At 48.8% G+C, this 24105-nt stretch overlaps 1 protein-coding gene across 2 annotated transcripts in view; it reads left to right on the top strand.

Moving 5' to 3' along the window:
- Positions 1-3002: 3002 nt before the first annotated feature.
- Positions 3003-24105, top strand: part of DPYSL2 (dihydropyrimidinase like 2) — a 54707-nt gene continuing 33604 nt past the window's right edge. Inside the window, exons 1-3 of one of the 2 annotated variants that reach the window (XM_054270551.1) lie at positions 3003-3380; positions 16504-16592; positions 17833-18017. In XM_054270551.1, coding sequence (XP_054126526.1) covers positions 3030-3380; positions 16504-16592; positions 17833-18017 — 625 coding nt within the window. In that variant the 5' untranslated portion in view covers positions 3003-3029. Of the gene's footprint in view, positions 3381-13179; positions 13373-16503; positions 16593-17832; positions 18018-24105 lie in introns of those variants that run through there. The other variant, XM_054270552.1, reaches the window with a different exon arrangement.

Here is a 24105-nt window from a genome sequence, read left to right as displayed (position 1 = left end):
GCAGATCAGCAGACACAGGTGAGGTCTTCAACAGAGTTGCCATAAGCCCAGCTGGAAATACAAACCCTGAAACTGAAATTCTGCTCAGTGTGTCCTCAAGTGCCTGTGGAAAGGGGAAGCACTTGGAGATTGATATTCATTGTGAGGTTATCTGTGTGTGGTAGGGTTATTGTAAAAGAGTCAGATCTGTACAGCAGGAAAACTCTGCCTGTGGAAGTGACTTTAACCATTTGGAGGTTTAGTCCTGTCTGCAGGATTTCATTCCTGTCTGGATCCCTGCACAGCCTCTGCTTTCCTGACAGATCCTTCCCACCCTTCCACAGAGCCTGTGCCTGTGGCCATCTGAGCATCTTCCAGGTCTGTGCCAGGGGATGAATGAGCTGGATTCCAGGCTGTCCCTGAAAGCCGCTGCCTTCGTCTCAGCAGATTTCAGAACGTGTCAACACAATCGCTCCACGGCTTTCCTCTTGCTGGAGCCTCCACCAACGCTTGCCGCAGCTCCGGTGCTGCCTGATCAGCAGTGCTGTGGCAATTAATATTTATAAACCTTAAATAAAACAGCACTTGTGTGTACCTGAGAGACCATCTGTTGGGCTCCAGTCCCCAGCCAAGCACCTGAGATCAGCGTGGCTGTAACCCTGCTGGGTCCTTGGGGATGATCCCAGCAGGGGAAGGAGGTGGGGCTGTTTCCCTGGAGAGCCCCTGGCTTTGGATTCCCCCCTCTTTCATTAGTTACCAGAGCACATCATCCTCGTCCTCCAGGGCCAAACTGCAGGGTTTTTTTTTTTTTCCTTTTAGTCTGGAGTCTTTTATCACTGCACTGTGCATTTATTACTGGGCTTTGCTCAGCTGTGACCTTGGCTTTGGTGGTTGTCCGCCCTTTGGATACAAATGCCTTGATTTGGGCGTGGTTTGCAGGGAGAGATGGCTCTGGGATTATTATTTTTTAAATACACCTCGATTTATTTCTTTTAGTAGTTTTTGGGGTTGTTTTTTTTTTTAAATCTTGCAAAGGTGCTTGGTAGCCATTTGAACACAGATGCCTCTCAATTAACAGTTAATGCATGCATGTGCAAAGATGCCTATCAATGAATAATGCATGGGAATAAGTAGCCTGGCCATTGGGTTTGGCCCGCACAAATATCACATATGGATTATCCTGAGGGCCCCAAATCACACATGAAAAACATATTAACATGCGGAGACGGCCACGTTCGACCTATTGTGCGCTGCACTTCTTACCTTTGTGACCAGACTGGCTCTCTTCCCACGTCCCCAGGGTCTCCCAGGCTCGCAGCTTTGGTGGACTCTGCTCGAACCAGCCCTTTGGGAATGACCCCAGACCTCCCTCCACCCTGCCGGCTCCGGAGCGGCTCGTTTAGGTACAAACCCTGGGGAATAAGTCCCAGGTGATGCCAGACACGCGTGGCAGGCGCTGGGTTGGAGCCCAGCAGCGCAGGGGCTGCGCGGGCAGCGAGCGCGGCCGGCCCTGACCCGCTCGGCTCCGGGCGGGTGGTGCTGAAGGGACAGCGCCGGGGCCGAGCCCAGCCCCGCCGGGGCCCGTCCCTCCCTGGACCTCATCCCCTCTCCCTTGCGCCCATCTCCCTCTTCCCCATCTCCTTTGCGCTACATCTCTGCTCGCCCTCTATCTCCGCTCTGCTCCCCACCCTCGCTGTGCCCCATCTGCTCTCCGTCCCCCATTTCCCCTTTGTCCCCCATCTTCTCTCTGCTCCCACCTCTCCTGGCCCCCATCTCCCCTTTGCCCATCTTCCCCCTGCCCCCATCTTCTTTCTACCCCATCCCTCCTTTCCTCCCCATCGTTCCTCTGCTCCCATCTCCCTTCTGCCTCCCTGCCCTCTGCCCCCATGTCCCCATCTTTGTCCCTTTGTCCCCATGTCCCCTCGCCCCTGTCACAGGGTCACGGTCACCACGGGCAGAAGCTGCGGGGCTGCTCTGTCTCTTCCTCTAGGAACCTGCCCCCAGCCCCAGCCGCCTTTGGCTGCCTCCCCTCATCTCCCGCAGGGAGGAACCGGGGTCTCCTGGCACTGCAGAGGCTTCACTGACTCGCAAGGTCAATAATTTTGGCTCCTGGAGGTAAGTCCCGGTTGCCAGCTCGTTTTCCTCTCTCCCCTGGTTCCCACATCCCTCTCCCATCTGTGTCTCTGTTTCATCCTCTCTTCAGTGCCATCCATCAGCCCTTTTCCCCCCTGAAGAGGGTCTGCACCCACGACGCCCGAGACCCAAAGAAGCTGAGTCAGCGTTCTGCTCCGAGCCCCACTGACCCAGCTGCGATCCCAGCTGCTGCCGCCCTCCGGCTCCGCGGCGCCGGGAAAGTGAGGAACAATGGGATTCCCGGAGCCCTCCACCATTGCTGGGCTGGGGGAGGCAGGGAACCGGCTGGTGGGAGGAAGGGAGGAGGGAGGGAGGCAGAGCCCCTTCCTGCCCTGCCCGGGCAAGGGGAGCAGCCGGAGGGGAGGAGGTGCCCGGTGCCCATCAGCCTCCTGGAACAGCGAGATCCGCACGCCGGGGAAGGGGAGGGGGAGAGGGTGGGTGCGAAGGGGGTTGCTGCTCCAACCTGATCGAGTCCATTTGCCAGTTCACCATTCGCATCACTTCCGGAGCAGTCCTCAGTTTCTGCTGCAGAGTGAGCTTTTTTTTTTTTTTTTTTTTTTTTTTTTCCCTTCTCTCTCTCTCTCCTTTTCCCTCCCTCCTCATCTGGATGCTGGGAACTTGAAGCCTCCTCCCTTTATTGCAGCAGGATCTGCCCCATCCTTCCTTCAACTTTGCGCTGCATCAAAGAGAGAGAGCGAGCCACAGGCTGGCTGGTGCCGATGGGGGCAGGGGACGTGCCGGGCACAGCCCTTTGCAGTTGATGTTGCCGTATCTCTAGGACCCAGATCTGTCTCTTTGCTCTCGCTTTCCTGTTCCCCCTCCCCATCTCTTCTCTCCGTGTGTGTGTGTGTGTGTGTGCAGGATCCTCCTGGTTACCGCTGTTGTTATTCCCCCTCAGCAGGGAGACCACCCCAGCCATGGCTGAGAGGAAGCAGAACGGGCGGCAGGGCGAGGAAGAAGAAGTGCCAGCCTTCTTCAAAAACCTGGGCTCGGGCAGTCCCAAGCCTCGGCAGAAATTCTGTGGCATGTTCTGCCCGGTGGAAGGCTCCCTGGAGAATAAGACCATCGACTTCGACTCGCTCTCGGTGGGCCGCGGATGTAACAAAGTCGTGGCAAAGCAGAAGGATGTTGCCCACCTGGGTCCGGATGCTCCGTCCGTCTATTCCAAGCAGAGCGGGAAGGGAGGGGAACCATCTGTTGAATTCGGGAGAAAGGTGGAGATCAGGAGTGCCACGGGGAAGGAGGCGCTGCAGAACCTGAACGACAAGGTGGGTGCATGTATATATAGAGATATATTTATATATATATATATATATTGTGTGCGGTGAGCTCGGGCACGCGATAGGCTGCAGAGGGGACGGATCCTCTCCACCTGCAGCCGCTGGCTTTTATGTCCCCTGCATCCGTGTGGCCGCCCGTGCCTGCCCCTGGGCAGCAGCATCTCTCGCAGAGCTTCACTCCAGAGCTCGAACGCTGTCCGTGTGCTCTCTGCAGGTGTACGAGAGGGGGGCACAAGAAGAAAGAAGATTCCCCCCCCCCCCCCCCCCCCCCACTCCCCCGCACTCACAAACACCCCGCCCTGCCCTCCCGAATGGGGAGAAACAGCGACTTTTCTCTTTCTTGGGCGATTCCCCCGGCACGGAGGTAGGGAAATGCCCCACCCAGGCAGGGAATGCAGCTCACGGAACAGAAACGCGATTGTGAGCAAAGAACATCAATGAGCCTCCACCTACCGGGATCAAATCCCTGCAGGCTTCTCCTAGGGGGGACTCTGCCCCTGCTCCCAGGGGAGCACAGGCACCGGAGCGACCCCGGGAGCTGCATTTCAATGCCAATTTTCATCAGGGCTTCTGGCTACAGTGGGAATTTTTGACTCGGGAAGATCTGGGACTTTCACAGGAATGTGGCATCCTCGTAGTAACCCAGAACTCCTCCCAGGATTTTAAGACTGCTGCAGATACTTCTCATTCTCTGGATTTGTCAGGGTGTAATAAAGCCCATCTTCTTCCAGAGGCAAAACCCACTGAACCTATAGATCTGCCTGACAATGCCCATCTGCTTTCCTCAATAGATCGATTTAAACCAGCTTTACTCAGCTGTGAGCCATGAAATACTCAGTGCACAGCCCTGACAGTGCTGGCAGAGGTTGGAAGAGCAGAAATGAATGAATGAAGTACCCACCAGCAGCCTGCTAAACTCCTGGCATAGGGCAGGAGTTTCTCTGAGTAGTCTTCCAGTGGGCATAGAGCAGTGCTTTCTTCTGGAAGCTGCTCCTAGGATATGCCTTCTGGTTTTTAAATCTGATCTGGATTGTGTATGATGGGCAGAAGTCTGCCTGGAATTCAGAATATGGGCTAGTTCACCACTTTCTCCTGCTTTCAGAAACATGAAGTATTACTGGAGGTAATATAAAAATAGAAATTAATCAAATGTATTAGTTATAAAATATGAACTAGAGGCTCATCCTCCCCAAATCAGCTCCTGCTGCAGTGACCTAAGGGCTCCATCCAGCCACATTTCCACATGTGAACCACTGCTGTCACAAAGAGCTTACAAAGGCAGGCACAGATTTTCAGAATTCCCACACACCAGCCCCAGTGAGAAGCAGGAGGAGGATGTGCTCCACACTGCTCCAAACCTGCTTTCCCAAGCCCAAACAAAAAATTGCCACTGCAGATGCCTGAAGTTTACTCTGATCATGGTGAAGTGTCTACTGATGGAGTAACTTTCCAGGATTAATTAGTCTTGTTGGACCAATCAAGGTGCATTTCAAGAATAAAGGGCTTTTTCATCTTGGAGAATCAAAGGTTCTGCAATTCATGACATTTTAAGAGCTAATTTTGGACAATCTGATATTCTGTGGGACATAAGTATAGGCAGGATATACATTAACTCTGAAAAGATAAATTATTTTCTGATTAAATGGTACCAGTGTAATAAAAATTTAAGTACAACATTGTGCAAAATCAGAATCCACTGAGAATATTAATAATATTTTTTGAAGTGTGGTTTTGGCTCTACTTTAAAGATTATTGTCTAAATGTTAACTGAGGGGATGAAATAATGGGATGGTACAAAACATTTGAGTTGTTTCTCATTAGCTTTACTTAACACTGATGCCAATGGATTGTGATGTGAGGGGTGGTGAGCGCTGGGGTAAGTGAAGTCTCTTGGGATAAATGTCATGCTATGGATTGGGAAATTATTTCAGGAATGTTTTAGCTTTGGTTTTCCAGATGACTGCACCCATAGCTTGAATCAATGGTTAAATCCTCAGCAACTAAAATTGGCTTTATGGGTTTAAAACTCAGTCATCCTTTCTGTCACATATAGAAAGATCTTGTCTTAAACCCCTTTGAAATAGTTAACAAAGCAATATGGACAAGCTATTTTTTATATTTTTCTCTGAGGTCTCAACTGTCAAGAGGATAAAAAAGGGGATGTAATTATTCCACATTAAATTGCAATATATTGTTTTGTGGGGCAAGATAAGGGCAATCAAATCTCTCTGTGTCTGTCTTGCCTGGGACATTCTGCAGCCATCTATCATGTGTTGCCCCTGGGCTGTGCTGCCTCATAATTCAGGGTTAAGATCATCTCTGGAGGCACCAGGAAGGCTCAGCCTCAGTTCCAGCAGCATTTGCAGCTCCATCTCTCGTGGCCAACTCAACAGGTCTGCAGCTCAGCTCAGAGCCAAGCTCTGCTGCTTCCAGCTGCCAGGCCTCAGAGAACTGGCTGTGCTTCTGTTTCCCATCTGAACTTTCTCATCTTCCCTGTTTGGGCTGTTCCTGTTCCTGGAGCTGTTGGTTCAGTGTCTGGGCCCTGTTCAGTGCTCTGAGGCCCTGACCCCAACCCTGGGATGTGCCAAGAACATAATCTTCAGATGTGGGATTCCTTAAACAAGGCAAGAGGCCCGTGGCCTGGCTCTCGGGAGCTGCTGTGCACCTGCAAGATCAATTTCTGCAGTGGGATTTACCCCCAGGACAATCCAGATTGGAAAAGCCGTCCAAGACCATCAGGTCTGACCTTGCCCAATGGCCACCCAGGCCAGAGCTCTGAGTGCCATGTCCAGGCCTGCTTTGGACCCCTCCAGGGATGGACACTCCAACCCTCCCTGGGCAGTTCAATCCCTGAGCCCCCTTTCCATGGGGAAATTCCTGCTGTGCCCACCCTGAGCCTGCCCTGAGCCCCCTTTCCATGGGGAAATTCCCGCTGTGCCCACCCTGAGCCTGCCCTGAGCCCCCTTTCCATGGGGAAATTCCTGCTGTGCCCACCCTGAGCTGCCCTGGCCCAGCCTGAGGCCGTTCCCTCTGCTCCTGTCCCTGTGCCCTCCTGGCAGGAGCTGGGCAGAGCCACAGGGGCCCCCTGAGCCTCCTTTGCTCCAGGCTGAGCCCCTGCCCAGCTCCTCAGGGATTCTGCAGCCCCTTCCAGCTCCCTCAGCCTCTCCCCAGCTCTATTGCCCATCAGCTCTGCTTTGTAGTCAGTGCAGAAGCTGGAAGGTTCCTGGTTTCAGAGCAGGGACTGCTGGAATGGCATCCCAGGGCAATATTCCCCTTTTCCTTACATGACAAGTCTTGAGAGAGGGGCATTCATCTGGGGTTCAAAAAACTTTGGCCATTGATTTCCTGAGCTAGGTCATTTCTCCTAGTTTATCTCTCAGATTTCCCATATCTGTAATTGCTATTCCTTCTGTCTTTCTGACCTATTGACATTTTTGGGAGAGAGACAGTATTTTAGGAAACATCTATGGAGAAAAGCAAGGTTTAATTGCAAGAGAGATCACAGGGCTTTAATCTGGTTTGCAGAGAGAGCCTGAGTAGCTGCTCACACCCTCCAACACCAGTACAAGACCTGGGATTCCGGATCTCTCCTTCATTTGCCATCTCATTGTTACTCCAGTGGTTCAGGTGTTCCTCCTGTGCACTTTTACATTCCTTTTTTGCCTCCTGGTCCTTTGGGAAGCACAGAGCACTGTGTATAAACTGCTGGTCCAAACCAACAAAGCCTATTGTAACAAATAGCAACAATGAATAAACAGACAGTAGGAAAATGTTTTTAGTTTGGAATTGATAGGAGGACTCACTTGCAAAACACTGTCATGAAGCTTGCAACATGACTGGACTTTTTCCTAAAACCTCAAAGCTCTCAGGATCATGGTTGTTCATTCCTGGAGAGAAATAATGAATAACAGGATGTTGTTGAGAGCTTGAATAATCACAGACTCTGGAACATTAATGGAACTGTTGTCTAAAACAAAGGAGCTGTTCCAGACAGCTGGAAATGCAGTCCTGAGTTTAATTTGTTACAATGCCTGCAATTTTTCTAGCCTTGTTTCGACAATCATTGTTTGCAAAATAATCATAAGGAAGGATGACTTGCATGTTCTTCCAATGGGTCAGGATGGTTTGTGGAAACAGTGAGGAGCAAAAATGCCAAAATCCTCTTAACTTTTTCTCAAAGCCATCATTCTGCACAGCTGCTGTTCTCTACATCCAATGGGTGTCTAGTGGAGTGGTTTTCTATGCAGAATTTACTAATACCACACTTCCAGGCAGGAATGAAGAAGGGGTTTTTATACAGGGCCAGCGGATTATTTGGGTTAAAGATTTGATGAGAAAATTTAAACACTTGGAGCCAGATCTCCCAGCTCAGCTTGGAGCTGATGCAGGCTGCATCCCAAGGGATAAATTCAATTACTGGCACGTGGGAGTGGCAGTTTGGTGTGCCACTCTTATGCCACCTCCCTGGACACAATTTAACAGGCCCCATCTGGTGTTAGTAGGTGCTGAGCAGTCATTTAGGGCCTGCCTGAGATTTTCTACCTGCAGGGCTGTGTCTGACTCCCTGTATAATCCATCTGTCTTGTGGCACATCAAATCCGGGTGTTATCTCCTGGGATGTTGTTGCAAAGTTGGAAAATGACGCTGTCAACAAAGTTCAGGTAGGATGGGGGCATGTGTCCCCATGAACTCTCTTAGCTTATAAAACAACAGCATTTGGGAGCAAAAAACCACCAAAACCCAAACCTCTTTGCACTTCTGTGTGATTATCAATGTCCTGTCCTGTGATCCCCTCCCAAAGAGCAGGAATGACTCTCAGGGTGGGAGAATACAGGTCAAAATTCCATTTTTTTCTCTGAGTCATGATCATCCTGCACCTCAGAGGAAGGCAAAGCAGGGACAGCAGTGGTTGAGAGCCTGATGCTTTGCCCTGTAGGTTTCTGGGGAAGGAGAAGAGATTATAATGTTAAAAACCTACAATCACTGAAAACAGACATTTCTTAGTACCTGCCCATGCTTCCCGTGGGCCTGGGGGTGCGAGACAATGAAAGGGAGAGGCAGTGACAGTGAGGCCTGAATGTCCCATGCCTTTGTTCCAGAAATTCTGCATTTAGCTGTGCTGCAGGTCAGGGCAGGATGTGGCTGTGAGTGGTTTGGAGAGAATAGCACTTTTTTTCTGTGAATTGTATAACCCCTGACAGAGCAATCCCTGTCTAGAACCCTGAAGAGAGCCTGGCTCATTCCCGGTACATGATGGGGAATTGTTTAATTGCTGCTGGGATTGTTTAAGGATAATTCACATCATGGCACTCAGGACATTTCCTCTAAGAAACACACTCCAACACTAACAGCCTTCTTAAAATGCTATTTTTGAGCCTCCTGAAGGGTTCTCTGGATTTTAAAAGAAAGAAAATCAATTGGAAGGTTAATTTTAATTTGCAGATCGAATGTACATTTTGATTGACCTGTTTGTGTGGCTAGAAAGTGAATCTTACCCTCAAAAAAAGTGATAGTCTGTATGCAAAAAAAAAAAAAAAAACAAACAAACCAGGTTGTTTCTCTGAGAAGCTGTATGATTTTCACCTCCTCATAGTAACATTTGACCCCCCATGGTCATTTCTGTGCTATGAGTCTTAATTTTAATTTTCTCCTCTAAGATAATAAAGCAAGAGATGCTCATTGTCAAGTTTAACTCCTCTCAGTAATTTAATTTACAGTGATTAAAAAAGGACAGTTCTTTCATAATCTTTTGGGAAGGACAGATGTAACTCCTCCTACCATGTATCAGTCTGGATTTAATTCTCCCTACACTTCCTAGGATACAGGACATTCCTGGATCCATGGAAAACTCCTTTAAAATCGTTGAGAGTTGCAGCTGATGCAACAATTGGCGTTGGCAGGATCATGACAGAAAATTAGGGCCTGATGAGTGAACTCCTGAAAGCTCTTTTGGCCCAGTTCATTTAAATCCATCTCTGATTCCTCTTTTCATTAAGTTTTAAAATGGATATTTCCATTTGCAGGTTTTTAAATTTCATGGCAAAATGCCATTGTGGACACACCTTTAAGTATTCAGTAGGAGTAGAAGCAATTTGGGTGTTGCAGAAATTCTGTGGGCTTTGTTGCCATTACACTAAAATTCCACAAAGGAAGAAACTCTTTTTAATACTACTTCTCCCAACCATCCAGTAACTTCACAGTGGGAATAAAATTCTTTTCCAAGTGCTTTATGGTAGTTCACAGAATCTCTGAGTTAAGATTCAGAGCTGATGTAAATTGATTTCTTCTGATGCCTGTGCTGATTTATTTCAGCATAGATTTATTTTGATGACTTTAGCATAGGTTATCACTGCACAAAGGCTCTCACATTCCTGTGCCATTTTCCCTCTAGACCTTTGCAGGATACAAATTTAGACATATATATGCTCCTTTAACATGAAATAAGTTTCTGCTGCCAAGAGCCTCACAAGTGCTGCAGCAGGATGGCTCAGGGACACTCTTGTCCTTCCCTTTATTAGCATTGATTAGACAGTGCTCATTTATGTGACACCTATAATTTTATCCTGTTCAGCCCCCTGTGTGCAGAAGAGACCTGTGGAAGACAAAGTGCATCAGCATTATTCAGATATCCCACCACTTCTCAAAATATCCTAGCACTGTATAGGGCAGCAGGGCTGCATCCAGCCTGGATTTAACAAGGAAGTTCAATTCTCTTCTTTTAACAAAGGACCCAACTCCTGCCTCTGATGTTTCATCAATAGTTACTTTTCTTCATTTAACTTGTGGGGGAATTTATGCAGGAACTAGAGATTTACCAGAAGAATTACTCAGAGAATCATGGAATGGTTTGGGTTGGAAAGAACCTTAAAGCTCATCCAGTTCCAACCCCTTGCCATGGGCAGGGACATCTCCCACTGGACCAGATTGCTCCAAGCTGTACCAGAACTAACCAAAAAAGATGCACTTAGGTAATTCCAGGCTGTTCCCCACTTGTTTTCGTCCTAACACTGTCAATTAGCTCTAATCCTCTCCTCTCCTTATGTGAGATTATACAATAGGCAATTTCCACTCCTTACCTTTTTTAAGCAAGGCTAAATAAGCCAGTTTGCAACTACAGTAATTTGAAAATTACTTATTTTGACGTTTTAGCTCATTGTTAAAAGCAAAGAAAATTGGGGCATATTGGTGTGCTGTAATGGAGCTAGGAGACATGCTTGGGAGCTTGTTTCTAGTCCTAAATCATGGAAGTTTTAAAAATTCGATGCTGTGTAGATGTTGCATCTTCAACAAGTGTGGTTTTCCAGCCCTTTAATCTCTGAATTTATTTCATTCTGAATTACTTAGGTTCTTGCAACAAGGTGATGAGAAAGACAAGCTAAGTGTCACCTTAAGATTGGTTATTGCTTTCTGACCCTAGTCACTGCTGAATCCAAGTTATGGAATACATGATTATGGAATACTCAGCGTTCAGGAACTGCTGCTCTGAATTAAGCCCATGTGCAGTAGGAAGCCTTTTTAAAATAAAAAAAAAGAAAAATTGCAAAAGGTGTATTTGGGCAGCTGAGCTGGGCTCTAGGCGTGTTGGTGATCCACTGCCCAAGGCCCGGGTGCCACCTCCCAGCCTTGGGCAGTGTGTGATCCCTCTCTGGTACCCTCCCACCTGCAAACAAAAGGCATGGAACCATTCAGATATTAAACTGAGGAGGAAAACAAGCATCAAAGAGAAAAAAAGAGGAACAGTTGCACTGTCTAAATTTAGAGACATGATGTAGATTCCTGGTGCCATGTTCTGAGCAAAAATATGCTAAGGTTTCAAAACTTCTTCAAGCACACATCAGAGGCTCAGGATAATTCATTCAGGGTTGTCTATTCTAATCATTAAATCAAAATAAACCCTACAGGCTGACAAATTAATCATTTTGTCACTGTAATAATGAGCCACTTTTTCATTTGTTGCTAATTGGATATTAACTGATTGACATATCATCTCCTTAAGTATTGTGGGATATCCTACCTATACCCAGGAAAAACGACTTTTTGGAAGGAAAAACGGAAGGAGCCGTTAAATCCTATATTCCTTAGAGCTTCCTGTGAAGAAACGAACATAAAAGGTCCTGATAGGAGTCTCTTTGAACAGATGATGTTTTTATAATGATTTATTGCTCTCCTAGACCAAAGGTTTCATTTCCTACTGGCTGTGCATGGTGTGTTTGGGTATGTAGAGATTACAATTTTGTGGCAGGCAAAGATGCAGTTTGTGTGATGTGAAATTCATCGTGAGTGACAGAAGAAGGTAAGTCTTTGATCGTTAATTATCAGTTATAATCTTCAAGCAGAAGTGAATTTGTGGTATTGAGTTCTCCAAAAATTGTGTTGTACCTTACCCCAGCACAGCTGATGTCAGAGGAACCTGCTTGGCCACGGATCCCACCTCCTTTTCCTGCACTGGGACAAGTGTATTGTAAACAACGAGGAGATATTTATGCCATTTAATGCATTTCTTTCCTTGAAGTACCAGCTTATGGAGTTCAGGGACTGAGAAATTTGACTCCAAGTGTGACTGAAACATGGAACACGGAGTTGGCAGCATTGGAGTAGTAAGGAATGGCCCGAGGCACCATGGAGAGGACCCCCCCGCCCGGGTGCGTAGCTCTGAGCCCACATTTCCCTGGCACTAAGGTTTCAGGTTAGTGACCACAGGTGTCTGTGGGGGGTTGGATCCGGGCTGCATTTTCTAGACGAGGTGTGGGAGAAGGCAGACTGGGAAAACAAAGCGTCGGGAGTGGCTTCAGATCTTCATTCCCTCCCCCGCCCCCCCCCCTCCCCAGTTTGCTAATTGGGAGCGCCAGAAGGGTGGGGTAGGACAAAGAAGATGGAAAGCACCGAGGTCCCCACCGGGCATCCTCTCGTGCGGGGCTCGGATGGGGGCTGTCCGCAGCCCCGGGAGCGGGCGTGGCTCCCGCTCCTCCGGGATGGGCACAGCCTCGGCGGGGTTGCACGGGGGTGTCCGCACACCGGGAATAGTGGGGCCGTTCCCGCTCCTCCCGGGGATCTCGCAGCCCCTGCGGGGATTAAAACGCGGCGTTCGCATCCCCCGAAGGGCGCATTTCGCAGAGCCCCGCGGCTGCCCCGCCCAGCGCTGCAGCTTCGCTAAGCCGGGGCTCGCGGGAAGCTTTGCGGTGGGAGCGGGGGGCCGGGCGGGCGGTGCCTGGCGTGTCCCGATGGATTCCAGTCTGTGTATCCCGATATATCCCGATATATCCCGAGGTATCCCGATATAGCCCGACGCCTTCCCGGCCCCGTCCCTGCTCCCGCGCCCCGGACCGTGGTGCAGCCCCTCCCATCGCTCATTTGCATTCCGGCGCGTCCCTCGCTCTCCCATTGGGCGGAAGCCGCCGCTGATTTGCATCCCCGCGGGCACTCAGCCAATGGCGCAGCGCGCCGGGCGGACGGGGCCCGGGAGCGGCGGGGGCCGCATGCGCGGCTGCCGCCCCGGCGCTGCTCGGGGCTGGGCCGGGCTTGGCTGGGCTGGGCTGGGCCGGGCTTGGCTGGGGCTGGGCCGGGCCGGGCTCCGGGCGCAGGGAAGAAAGGGAGGCGCGCAGGGTTGGCTGCCTCTGCCGTTCCGGCCATTGCGGCGAGCACCGATCACCTCTCGCACCGCGCCCCCCACCCCCGCTCCCCTTCCCTGGGATCGCCGTGATTTGACCTCGGGGGATTTATTTTTGTTCTGTTTTTTTTTTGTTCTGATTGGGTATTTTTTGTTTGTTTGTGTGGGGGTTTTTTTTTGGTTTTTTTTTTTTTTTTTGATCTACACATTGGTGAAGGGGAGGTTGCGGAGCAGTTGCTACGCGGGAGACAATAGCGGTGTAGCAGCCGCTGCGCTTCTCTTTAAAAAACATATAACATTACTGAATAAATACATCGGGGGTTGATTTCCCAAGATGTCTTATCAGGGGAAGAAAAATATTCCGCGGATCACGGTGAGTGGAGCGCAGGGGAATAGCGGCGGGGAAGGGGGAGGGGTGCGCGGGGATGGAGCCCTTTGTGTGCCGGAGCGATGCGGGGCTGGGGCAGGATAATGGGATCAGGGATAATGCGGCGCTTCCTGTGCTGCAGCGCCGGGGGGGCCGGGGTCGGCGGAGCTGAGCCCGGCCGGGGGCGGATTCAGCGGCATCGCCCGCAGCAGCGCAGCGCCGGCCCCGGACAGCACCGCGGAGCCCCGCTCGGCCCCTGGGGCTGTGCCCGCGGAGGGGTCCCTGCCTGGGGCTGTGCCCGGAGGGGCTCTCCCTGCCCTGGGGCTGTGTCTCGGTGCCTTCCCGGGCGTTCCATCCCCGCCCGCCCCAGCCCGGCCAAGGGCGGCCCCTGAGGGCATCAGCTCGGGACCCCAGTCCCCGGCGGGCTGGCGCTGGGGATTTGCCAGGATGGGCTTTTCTTCTCCGGGAAGCTTCTGGCAAGGCGCAGGTCTCGGTGCGGTCCTGGGGGAGCGCGGAAGGAGCCGTTATATAAACCCCTCCCTCGGTCTCCTTGTTGAGGGAGCCGATTTAGGGCAGGTATTGCAGATCCAAGGGTACCAACTTTGGGTTACGTAAGGTATCCTCGACTGACGGGCTGCTGGAGCTGCTTATTTTTTTGGACGCGGGAGTTTTTCATCCTTGGCAGCGCTTCCGCACCTTCCCCACGGACACACCCTTCCCCGTCCTCCTTCCTCATCCTCGGGGCAGGAAAAGGAGCTCTGGAACGGGGCTTTGACGTGTCGGGGTTGGGCAGGAGTCCCTGGATTGTACAATTGCAGTGCTTAAGGAAGGCAGGGGATGTGCAAAATGGTTATTGCTAAATGGTGCATTCTTCTTTTTTTAAATTATTTTTTCTCTGGAAAAGGGGAGTCAGTTTCCCTCCAAGAGCCCAATGGTAAAGAGTTTAAAAAGCTGCCTCTGTTTTAAGGGCGATAGAGGTTCCTGCTTGAATCCCTGTCACGGGCCAGGAGTAGCATGACGCATTTTTCTTCTGGCTGAACGCTCTGATTTATTTTCTGTGCACCCAGTCCTCCTGCAAAGGAGTAGGAAAAATCAGATTCTGCTGCTGTTTACTGTTGTGCAAACCTGGGATTATCAGCCGAGGTTAACGCTGGAAAAAGGAGGATAATGCATGTGTGGCTGCCCTGATTTCACTGCTGAATAGACACAGACACACACTTGGTGGCAGGCCCTTGCAGGGATGTGAGCTGCATGAGCTTTTGTCTCCAAGGTGGTTGAGATGAGCAAGAGGATTCGTCCTGATCTCAGAGCCCTCTCAAGAGCCCTGCAGCAGCCCTGGTTACTGCCAGAAGCATCATTAAAATCTTCCAGGCTGCATTTTGTGGCCACTTTACATATCCATTTTTCTCTTCTTCTTCCCTAATTGATGCCCAGTGCATGAAGACTTGAGCTGTTGGTGACATCCATGGCCAGGCTTTCCCATTTTAAAGGCATGAGGAGCCTGCAGTGGAGGTGGGCATCAACACTGCAGTATTTCTGGAAATGGTAAACATGTAGGACAGTTTGCTGGAGAGGCTGGTATTGAAAGACAAGTGGGTTTTTCACACCCCACATTAATTCACTCAGGCTTATTGGCATTTGCAGCAGCTCCTAAATTTAAATTTTGGGAGTTTCTTTTTATTTGAAATCAGTGGCATTATCCAGGGGAACTCTCCACTGCAGCAGGAGGAGGAAGGAGAAGCAGAAAAGGAGGGATGTTAAGCAGTGTTACAAAAGATGGATCTAATTGTATAAATCAGTATCTGATGCAATTCTTGGAGCCCTTTTGGTGTTAAAAGAGCCGTGTCAGTTGAGAATTGGGTGCTCCAACTCTTCAGTTTTATTATGAGGAATTTGGGAAAATGCCTGATTGTTCCTTCTTTCAACGAGTGGAGTTGGCGCTTCAAAATCAGGGCCCTGAGCATCCCCGTCACTGTTTTAAATGTATTTTTCTATAAATTCTTACATATATTTTCTCTAAGTCCATGGCATCTCTGAGTTAAAAGTCCAGCTTTTGATTTCCCCAGCCTTTGGCTGTGCTAGTATTGCTTTGTTCTCTTCCAAAGGTGTTTCTGTGAGAGGGGAAAAAAGAATCAGAGTAAGTACAAGCACAGCTCTGAGGGCCAAAGGTGTGGTTTAAACCAAAGATTCACAGCATGTATGTGCTTTGCTTTAAATATTCATCTGCTGTAAAAATGCATCTGTAATGTGGAGAATGAAGGAACCAGGGGGATGTAGCAGCCACTTCTAACTCTCCTCCCCATCAGGAGCTCTGCAGTGGGTCTCACTCTTGTTTATGACTACTGCAAAAAACCCCCCAAAAACACAAATAGCAACATTTTTTTTTAAACCTAAAATCTTGTGGAAGCAAGCTGTAACCTGGGCTGGGATAAAGTCGTGCTGCCTGATAGCTGCCTTTTTATAATTACCTTCCTGTTCCTGCCAAACTGTCTTCTATTTGGAGGAAATTTTAATGACTGTGTTGTATATCCTTCCCTTAACCCTAATTTGCTGAATACATGCGTATTTCCATCTGGTTCTGCAGTGGTGCTCTGGATCCACTGCATCGAAACATCACTGAACTGGACCAAAGGAGTTTGTTTGTGTTGTGCAACCCCTGGCAACAGACTTTTGGGCCGTTTCCCTGACAGCAGTTGACTCACATTTGGCCAGGCAGTGACTCCACTTTGTGGATGCGTATAGGAAATTTTGCGCACGACCAAGGCGGAAAGAAACAAGAGATGTGGTCCTAAGGCATCCCTCCAAGTGCTGTTCAGTGCTGCTGCTGCCGGTGATGGTGGCAGGCTTCAGGTGGGAGTGAAGCTGCCAGAGTAGATAAGATCACTGGAATCCACCTCTTTCCTCATTCTGATTTTTGGGTTTTTTTTGGATCATCAGTGATGAAAGGCCTTGCAGATGAAATAAAGCATTTTATCTTTCCAGTTGAAAGTGCAGCAGTTGACTCGTGTTTTGATGTGTGCTGGTGAATAATGCAGGGGTTGTTGCCTTCCCTCCTCTTTCATCTCTGGAGTGACACTGCAGGCTGTCAGCTCTCCCATTGAATAATTGTGTCTTGTGTTGTGCTTCTTTTGTTGTAGAGCGATCGTCTTTTGATCAAAGGTGGTAAAATAGTTAATGACGACCAGTCCTTCTATGCAGACATTTACATGGAGGATGGGTTGATAAAGTAAGTGAAGCCTCATGGTGGGATTGGGTATGTACAGAAATGCACTGCAGATTGGCTGGAATAGCTTAATCTCAGAGAGATCTATTCAATTACAGTGAAAAATGAATATTTCCACGTCCATCCTGGTGTTTACTGAAGGAGCTTTAAAAGCAGGGTATTAAATAAATAAACAGCCGGGCCCAAACCCTGCTGGCTCCAAGGAGGTACTTACATGTGCTTAACTTTAGCCATGAGAGCAGCCCCATGCTGAGATGACACATGTGTTTGAAGTTATCTGTGCTGTAAAGTTTCACTGAGTTATGACTTCAGATATTTTGAATTCAGAGTTCAGCATCCTAACACAATTCTCTTTTAGACTTGGAGGCTGGACTTGGGTGACCTCTGGAAGTCTCTTGCAGTGCTGACTTCTCTGGGTCTGTGATGCAGAGATCACTCCAACCCCCCTTCAAGTAAAAAAGGACCCTGAAGTGGAAGAGGTTCAGACTTCTTTCTGTGTTTTCAGGCCTGGAACATATGTTCCTGGCACGTTAAATGTGTTACAGATTTCTTTGGAAAATTATTCCTAGGAAAGAACAGACAAGCTAGAGGTTACAAACAAGGAATTTTCCTGTTCTGGCTAAACAGCCAGCACATGTGCTTTTTCAATCAAGGTTAAAAGTTAAAGGAGCTAGCCAGAGACAGCTAATTAATTGCATCCACTACTGCACTGCTAAAAATAGGTCTGTGAAGAGCTGGACTGGAGAGACCTCTGAGGGTCTCACCAGGAGTTTGGTAACCAATATCTGCCCGGATTTAGGTTTGTGTAGAGACTCCGTAATACTTACATAGGAGAGGAAGGTAGAAAATAAAGAAGCAAAAATTCTTTCAGTGTTCCCAAACCAGTAGCTGTTAGAAAGCTGGAATCCAGTGTTGAGCTGCTGCTTTCAAAAGTCCAGCCCCTGGAAAGCTGTGTGGGGTGCAGTGATCATCCGTGACCTACACGGCCCCTTCCAGAGGGGCTCCTTCTTTTCCTTCCTTTTAATGTTATCCCAAAGTCCTGAAGGAATTGCACACTGAACTCACCGTGAGGCAGCTGCTTCCACGGGCAGCATAAAGCACCCTGAGCCCTGTGCATGCTGATCCTGTGCCCTGCTTTATATGGAAAATACAACTGCAGCTCAGCTAAGTAGCACAGGGGTGTTTGTTTACAGGCTGCTTACCTGGCTGTGCCTGACCTGCTCCTCAAAACCTCTTTCCCCAGGCAAATAGGGGAGAACCTGATCGTGCCAGGGGGAGTGAAAACCATCGAGGCCCACGGCAGGATGGTGATTCCTGGAGGCATCGACGTCCACACCCGCTTCCAGATGCCAGAGCAGGGGATGACATCTGCTGATGATTTCTTCCAAGGGACCAAGGCCGCATTGGCTGGGGGCACCACCATGATCAGTAAGTGCCTGTTTTCCTCTTCCAGCAAAGCTGGGCTTTTCTTTTTCCCAGATCAGAACAGGAGCTTTGGGAGTCACCTTGTCCTGAACCAGTGGGTGATGTCTGGCCAAGTTGCTGGGCACAGCTTGTGGGAATAGGGGTGGAAAAGCAGGACCCCAGGATTTCCTCATCTTGCACTTTTCACTCATTTCATTTGTCTTCCCTTGCTGGTGGTGTGACTTCAGCAGGTTTTGGGTCTGCTGCTGCTGAAGCCAGTTGTCTCTGTGACGCCTGGCTCCAGAGTGAGGAGCAGATCCCCCACATTCCTGTGCCTTGGTCCCTTGTCTGTGGAAAGATATCTATTGTGTTTCTCATACCCAGAAGCCTGATGGCAGTGTTCATTGTGTCTTTGAAATCTGGACCACTTATTTCAGGATCTGCTTTAGCCACCAGGATTTTTTTTAGTGTAGCTCCACTTGGGCTCATCTCCTCCTTTGGAGAAAGAGAGGAATTGTGAAGTAAAAATACCTCAAAATAAAAAAGACAGGCAGACTGACTGGTGTGCTGGCAGCAGGATTAGATACTTTTGGTGTCTAATCTAATCCCTTCGGCCTCTAAAATGCCTCAGGAATTACTTCCAGACTATCTGTTCCTGCTTATATTTGCCACAGGATCTTAAAACTCCACAAGCAAGTCATAGTCATAACCTTGTAATGTTGTTTGAGCCAGAGGAAAAAACAAACCCCTCTGTTGCAGGGCAGCTGATCAGGTGTAAAAATCTGCCATGGTGTCCCAGGCTCGGTTGCTGCCTGTGGTAATGAGGGATAAAGATGTGAAGTGATCCAAAATCTGAGCATCTCACAGTCTTTCATGTACTCTCAGATGCTGCCACTCCACAGGAGGGGAGTTCAGATACAGAGGGATAAAAGAAGCTGTTTCAGAACATGTGTTAGTGTCTGTTGTCCAGTCTGTGGGTATAAGGAGATCTTGGGTACAGCCAGAAACCAGCTCAACTCTCCTCAGTTCCAGCCAAGCCCTGCATGGACTGGAACATCCTCACCCCCAGAGTGTGACTGTGAGCAGTCCTTGGTCCCTGGACTTGAATGGGTTGAGGAGGCTGGAAGTTGGTCTTAGTTAATGCTTCAAAGAAATAATCTTAAAATAATTCAGGAAATTATTTTTCATAACATTTGCACTTCAGAGTGTGAGGTTTTTGTCTGAAGATAGCCTCACCCACACAGGGCATGTGGCTGTGGATGATCCCTTTGTGCACACTAATACTGAATTCTCCTTCAAATCTTTGCTGTCAATTTAAACCAATAGCACTGAAATGGTTTTTTATTTTCAGCCTCACTTCATTGACTTTGTTTCACTGGTTGTTCCTTTGTTAAAGTACCTGGTTCACACTTGAGTTATCATTTTGTTCTTCGTTGTTAAGTTGAATTAGATCAAAATAACATTCTCTGTCATCTGCATCATCTGCATGTGACCTTTCAGCAGCACTGTTCCCCTCGGTGGCAATTTTTGAAAGTAGAAATTGGTTTGGCAAATTTTTTATGGAGTAGCCCTTTACTTTGGATACCTAATTTTACCTCTGCAGAGCCTCCTGTTTCAGAAATCCTTTATGTGTGTAAATATTTATTGCCTTTATGGCTGTGATATCTGAATACTTCACTAATGACAATGTAATGCTTTTCTGAGTTAGGGAGGTGGGAGGAGAATACCCCGTTTTACAATTTTTCCTTTTACAGCTGTGAAAATGAGCATAATTTGGATTATAACCATGAGCAAACCATTTAGAGGAGACTAGGGATTAAACTTTACCATCCTGAGTATCTCAGGTAACGACACCAAAATACAAAACCATCTCTAAACAACAAAAGAATCCTCCTGAGATTGCAGCAAGGACTAATTGTACTAAATAGGATGATGGAGAGACATTTCTGGTAGGTGAGAATCAGCAACTGGAACAGCAGAAAGCAGGATGAATGATTCAGAGTAGACTTCAAAGCCTTGGAGCCTCTGCCCTGTGTCAGCTCAGCTGTTTCTCTGAGCAAAATTGCCGCATTTGGAAAAGTTCTTCCACGGGGAAGCTCTGGTGGGTGGCCCTTGGGCTTCCCCAGAGCAGGTGGGAGCTGTGGTGGATGGCGACATTTTTGCTCTTATGATTAAGAGGACAATATTTGGTGAGCTGGATTCACAATATCACAAATTGCAGCCTGGAAATGACACTCTTATCTCATTGAAAGTTTTAAATGCTGGGATTTTGCAAAGGGAATCTGCTCCTTCCATGGACTTGTATCCAGCTGTGTCTCTGTTCTTCAGTCTTTTTTAGGAAAAAGCACCTCTTTTTGGATGTGAGATCTGTGGAAAAAAACACCCAATTTACTCATTAGTGCTTTTACCAAACTTGGTATGATTTATTTACAAATACCTTTACTCCATCTGTTTCTCTGCTCTATGCATAACCCTCACTTTGGGCACACAAATAGCTTCCTTAGCTTCATGCTTCAATTCATTTCACGTTTTTGTGCTGGAGGGCACTTTAAGGCTGTTTACTTTACAATCATTTTAGGGAAATATTTATTTTGCATGCAGTTTTCAGTGAAATTGAACCAAGAACCTTGGATAGGTTTCCACTGATGGTTGGTTTATAAAAATTGTGGGTGAAATTCTGACTTTGGTGAGTTTTGGCATCAATCTGCAGCGCCAGGAATCATCTGGAGGATCTGCTTTGGTGAACCTCATTTTCAGCTCAGATCAAATTCAATGTTGCCCCTTTAATTCTCATGGCAGACACATCCAGGGGATGCACAGGAATGTAACCTGTTTTATCCCAGCCCTGTCCTCATTTGCTTGTTCCCCTCTAAATTCATCCCTGCAGCATCAGGGAGGGGGAATCAGATGGGTCCTGCTGTCAGATGGAACAATTGTACGTTTTCTGTGGCACCAGGGGAGATTTTTCCTGGTGGGAAGCAGATCTAGCTCCAATCCAGGAGCTGATCAGGGAAAAGGGGCTGGGGGTGAGGGTACAAACCTGCCCTTTTGTCTCTCAGTCCCTTGCTTTGCTGAGCCCTCCCTCGGCTGCTCCGCTCGGGAGTTAGGGCTGATTGCTTGTTCTGCTGGCTCCCCTGAGGCCATCTGAGCAGGAATTCCAGCTATGATCCTTCTGTCTCTCCCCTCTGCAGTGCCAAAGGCAAGGCTCCAGCTGACTTTGCTAGCAGAGGAACAAACAGAGTTGGTTTTGCCTGAAATGACGTATTGTGATATCTTTGTTTTTCTGCAGCGACAATTTGCACAGTCCTTTTCTTGGTCCCCACCTTAGAAAAATACTGGTGTGGGTATGTCAGCTGAAAAGCCCTCCCTCTGGGCTTTAGGATAACATTGCTCTGGGAAAGAAACTTGGATTCTCGCCCTTTTGAAATGTCAGAATGCAGTGTTTGGGCATTAAGTTGAAAGGAGAATTCCAGAATGCTCTGCAGAGGATTTTGATGGAGAGGAGAGTATTAGATATGCTCCAACCTGTTCTGGTTGCTTCTGTAAACTTTCCTGTATTCCATGGAAAGACAACAGTCCTTCCAGAGTTTTGGAAACGGATTCTGTCTGAAGTTGCCCTTACAAGAGGCTAAAGTTTTGGTGAGCTAAAAATGGCATTTTCCATGGACTCACAAACCATCCTGAGTTGTAAGGGATGGTCTCCAAGGATCACCAAAGCCCAATGCCTGCCTCTGCACAAGACACCTTTTTTGAGTCCCTGTTTTCCCAACCTGAGCTAGGTTAATACCCCAGGATATAACCCAGTCCCTGGAGCTGTTAGAGGAGGAAGAATCCCTGCTAGGAACAGGGTGGCCTCTTGGAGCCTGCTGATGGTTTGGTTGCTGATTAACTGTGATGGGTGAAATCCCCATCAAAATCAGTGGAAAAACTCCCCCTGATTTGAGCAGGGGCAGGATTGCCTCTGTCTGTTCCCAGCCCTGCAGAAGGGATGAAAAAGTTAAGCTCTGTATATTTACTGGCTCTCTGATCCCTGAGCCTGTTTAATGTCCCAGGGAGAGCTCCATCCATCCAGGCCAGCTCCCACACACATTTGAGCCCCTCCTCCCAGACTCTGCTTCTTCTCTGGTATCTGCTGTCCTTGGGTGAAATCTCTTGCTGACATTGCCTCTCTTGACTCAGTCAACCACTGTTATAATCATAGAGAGAAATTACAGTGAGAGAAATTATAGCTTTTTCTGGCCTGGTGGCTTGGAAGCCAAGAGCCTTTTGAACTCGAGCAGCAGTTATCCTAATGACATGGGGAGGGAAGGCTGGGGAGGGGAGCCTGTGTATCTTGGGAACTTCAGGAAATGAAGGGGAGCCTCACATGGGCTGCTGTTGGCTCCCTAATTCCTGACCCTGAATTAAAGAGCTCCTGTGGGCCGCATGGCAGGGGTTTGGGCTGCCCAGCCACAATCCGACTCAATGTGAGGTGACACCAGGTCTCCCAGGTCATTCTGAAGATCACCACCTTGCTGGAAGGAGATGTTGCTAGTCAGGAATGATTCTTCACCTTTTGGGTTTTGATCTAAGTGGGACAGAGAATGCCCCAAAGGAGATGAGACTCTGTGACAGTCTCAGCGTAAAGTGGGGTTTAGACAGGAGGAGGGTGTGGGGTGGTATTTAAACCCTCCAGTGGAGATTAAATTCTATTCTGCCTGACTGCGTGCATTTATTTGGTGTTATTAGGGTTAGTCCTGTGCTGGTCTAGAGTCTAAATGGTGAGAGGAAGAGGAGGGAAGCAGAGACAGAAGGGGGTGACAGCAGTGGTCAGGTCGTGGCTGAGCTGCAATTATAAAACCGAATGTTTGCATCCAAGAGCAGCGACCACAGAGCTGCAGTGTCTCCCCAGGTCCCTGGCTGTGTGCACACAGCACTGCATTGTTCCACAGGCACCAGCCCCAGTTTTGTTTCCCTTTGCACCTAGGGATGAAAGAGGAACTGTGCCCTGGGAGCAGCCCTGCAGATGGGCTGCCCTAGCTCTGGAACTCGTTTCTCTTTCTGGCAGCACTTCTTCTGCCCCAAAGAAATGTTTAACTCTCCAGAAACATAGTGAAAATGTCTACACATTATAGGGGATTTCTATGATTAAGAATCCTTTCTCTCTGTGACCGGAATAATGACATCCCCACACAGAGGTGCAGAGTCCCTCCTGCCCTGTCCCTCCTCTCTCCAGCTCCCCTTGGTCCTTTTTACACCCCCAAAACCAGCCTTGGCCCTGATTCACCCTAAATCTCTTTGCTTCACCAGCTCCCAGCTTCCTGCTGCTGTGTTTGTACCTTTCATTCAGGGCAGGCTTAAAGTCCTTAATGAGAAAGTGGGGCTGTAAGCAGAGCTGGGCAGTTCCCTGGTGTGAGCTTCTCTTGCCGAGCTTTTAAACCCCTCTAAGTCCATTAGGCTCTGCCTGCAGGGATTGTGCAGCCTCTGTCCAGGGCTTGCTCCGCTCCCAGCATCCCAGCAGTGCTGGATGGGATCCCCATTGTCCTGGGGGGGATTCCAGTGGGGGCTTATATGGAGATATGCCAAGTCCTTGATGTCCCTTGCCAGAGAGCACAGGAGGAAGCAGCTGTGCAGATCAGATGTGTGATGTGTTTCTGTGTGTGCTGAGGGGGCGTTTTGTGACCCATTGGGCCGTAGCTATTGTTTGCCACCTCTCTGTGCTGCGAGAAACCAGCTCCTGTGGGAGCACACAGGGACTCAGGGGCCCTTCGGCTGTGTCTGGGATGGTGCAGGAGACCTGTGGTGTGGTGAGGTGTTTAACTCTGGTGTCACACGCGCAGCTGGGCCGTCATCCCCCTCAGTGCTGAAGGGTGGAATCATTCGCCCTGATGTTGGGCTGGAGTCCTGTGAAACCTCTGTGCAGTCTGGCCTGGCTTGTTTTTGAGTCAGTCAGGAGATTTTTCCCTGTTTTCCATCTTTTCCTTCCCCAGAGCTGCTGGGCGTCCTGCCCCTTTCTCCTCTCCATCCTTCTGCCTCTTGGTAGCACTGATGTTTTTAAGGAGCAGGTGAGGGGTCCCTTTCTCTGTTTGTTTTGACCCATTCTGCTCCAGCCTCTCCCTGTGCAGGAAGGAGG

Source organism: Melozone crissalis, unplaced genomic scaffold, assembly GCF_028551555.1.
Source record: "Melozone crissalis strain CALT ecotype California unplaced genomic scaffold, PUWL_Pcris_2 ptg000010l_1, whole genome shotgun sequence".
NCBI classification, from domain to species: Eukaryota; Metazoa; Chordata; class Aves; order Passeriformes; family Passerellidae; genus Melozone; species Melozone crissalis.
The sequence above is the reverse complement of the archived record's forward strand: the minus strand, read 5'-3'. Positions and strand labels throughout refer to the sequence as shown.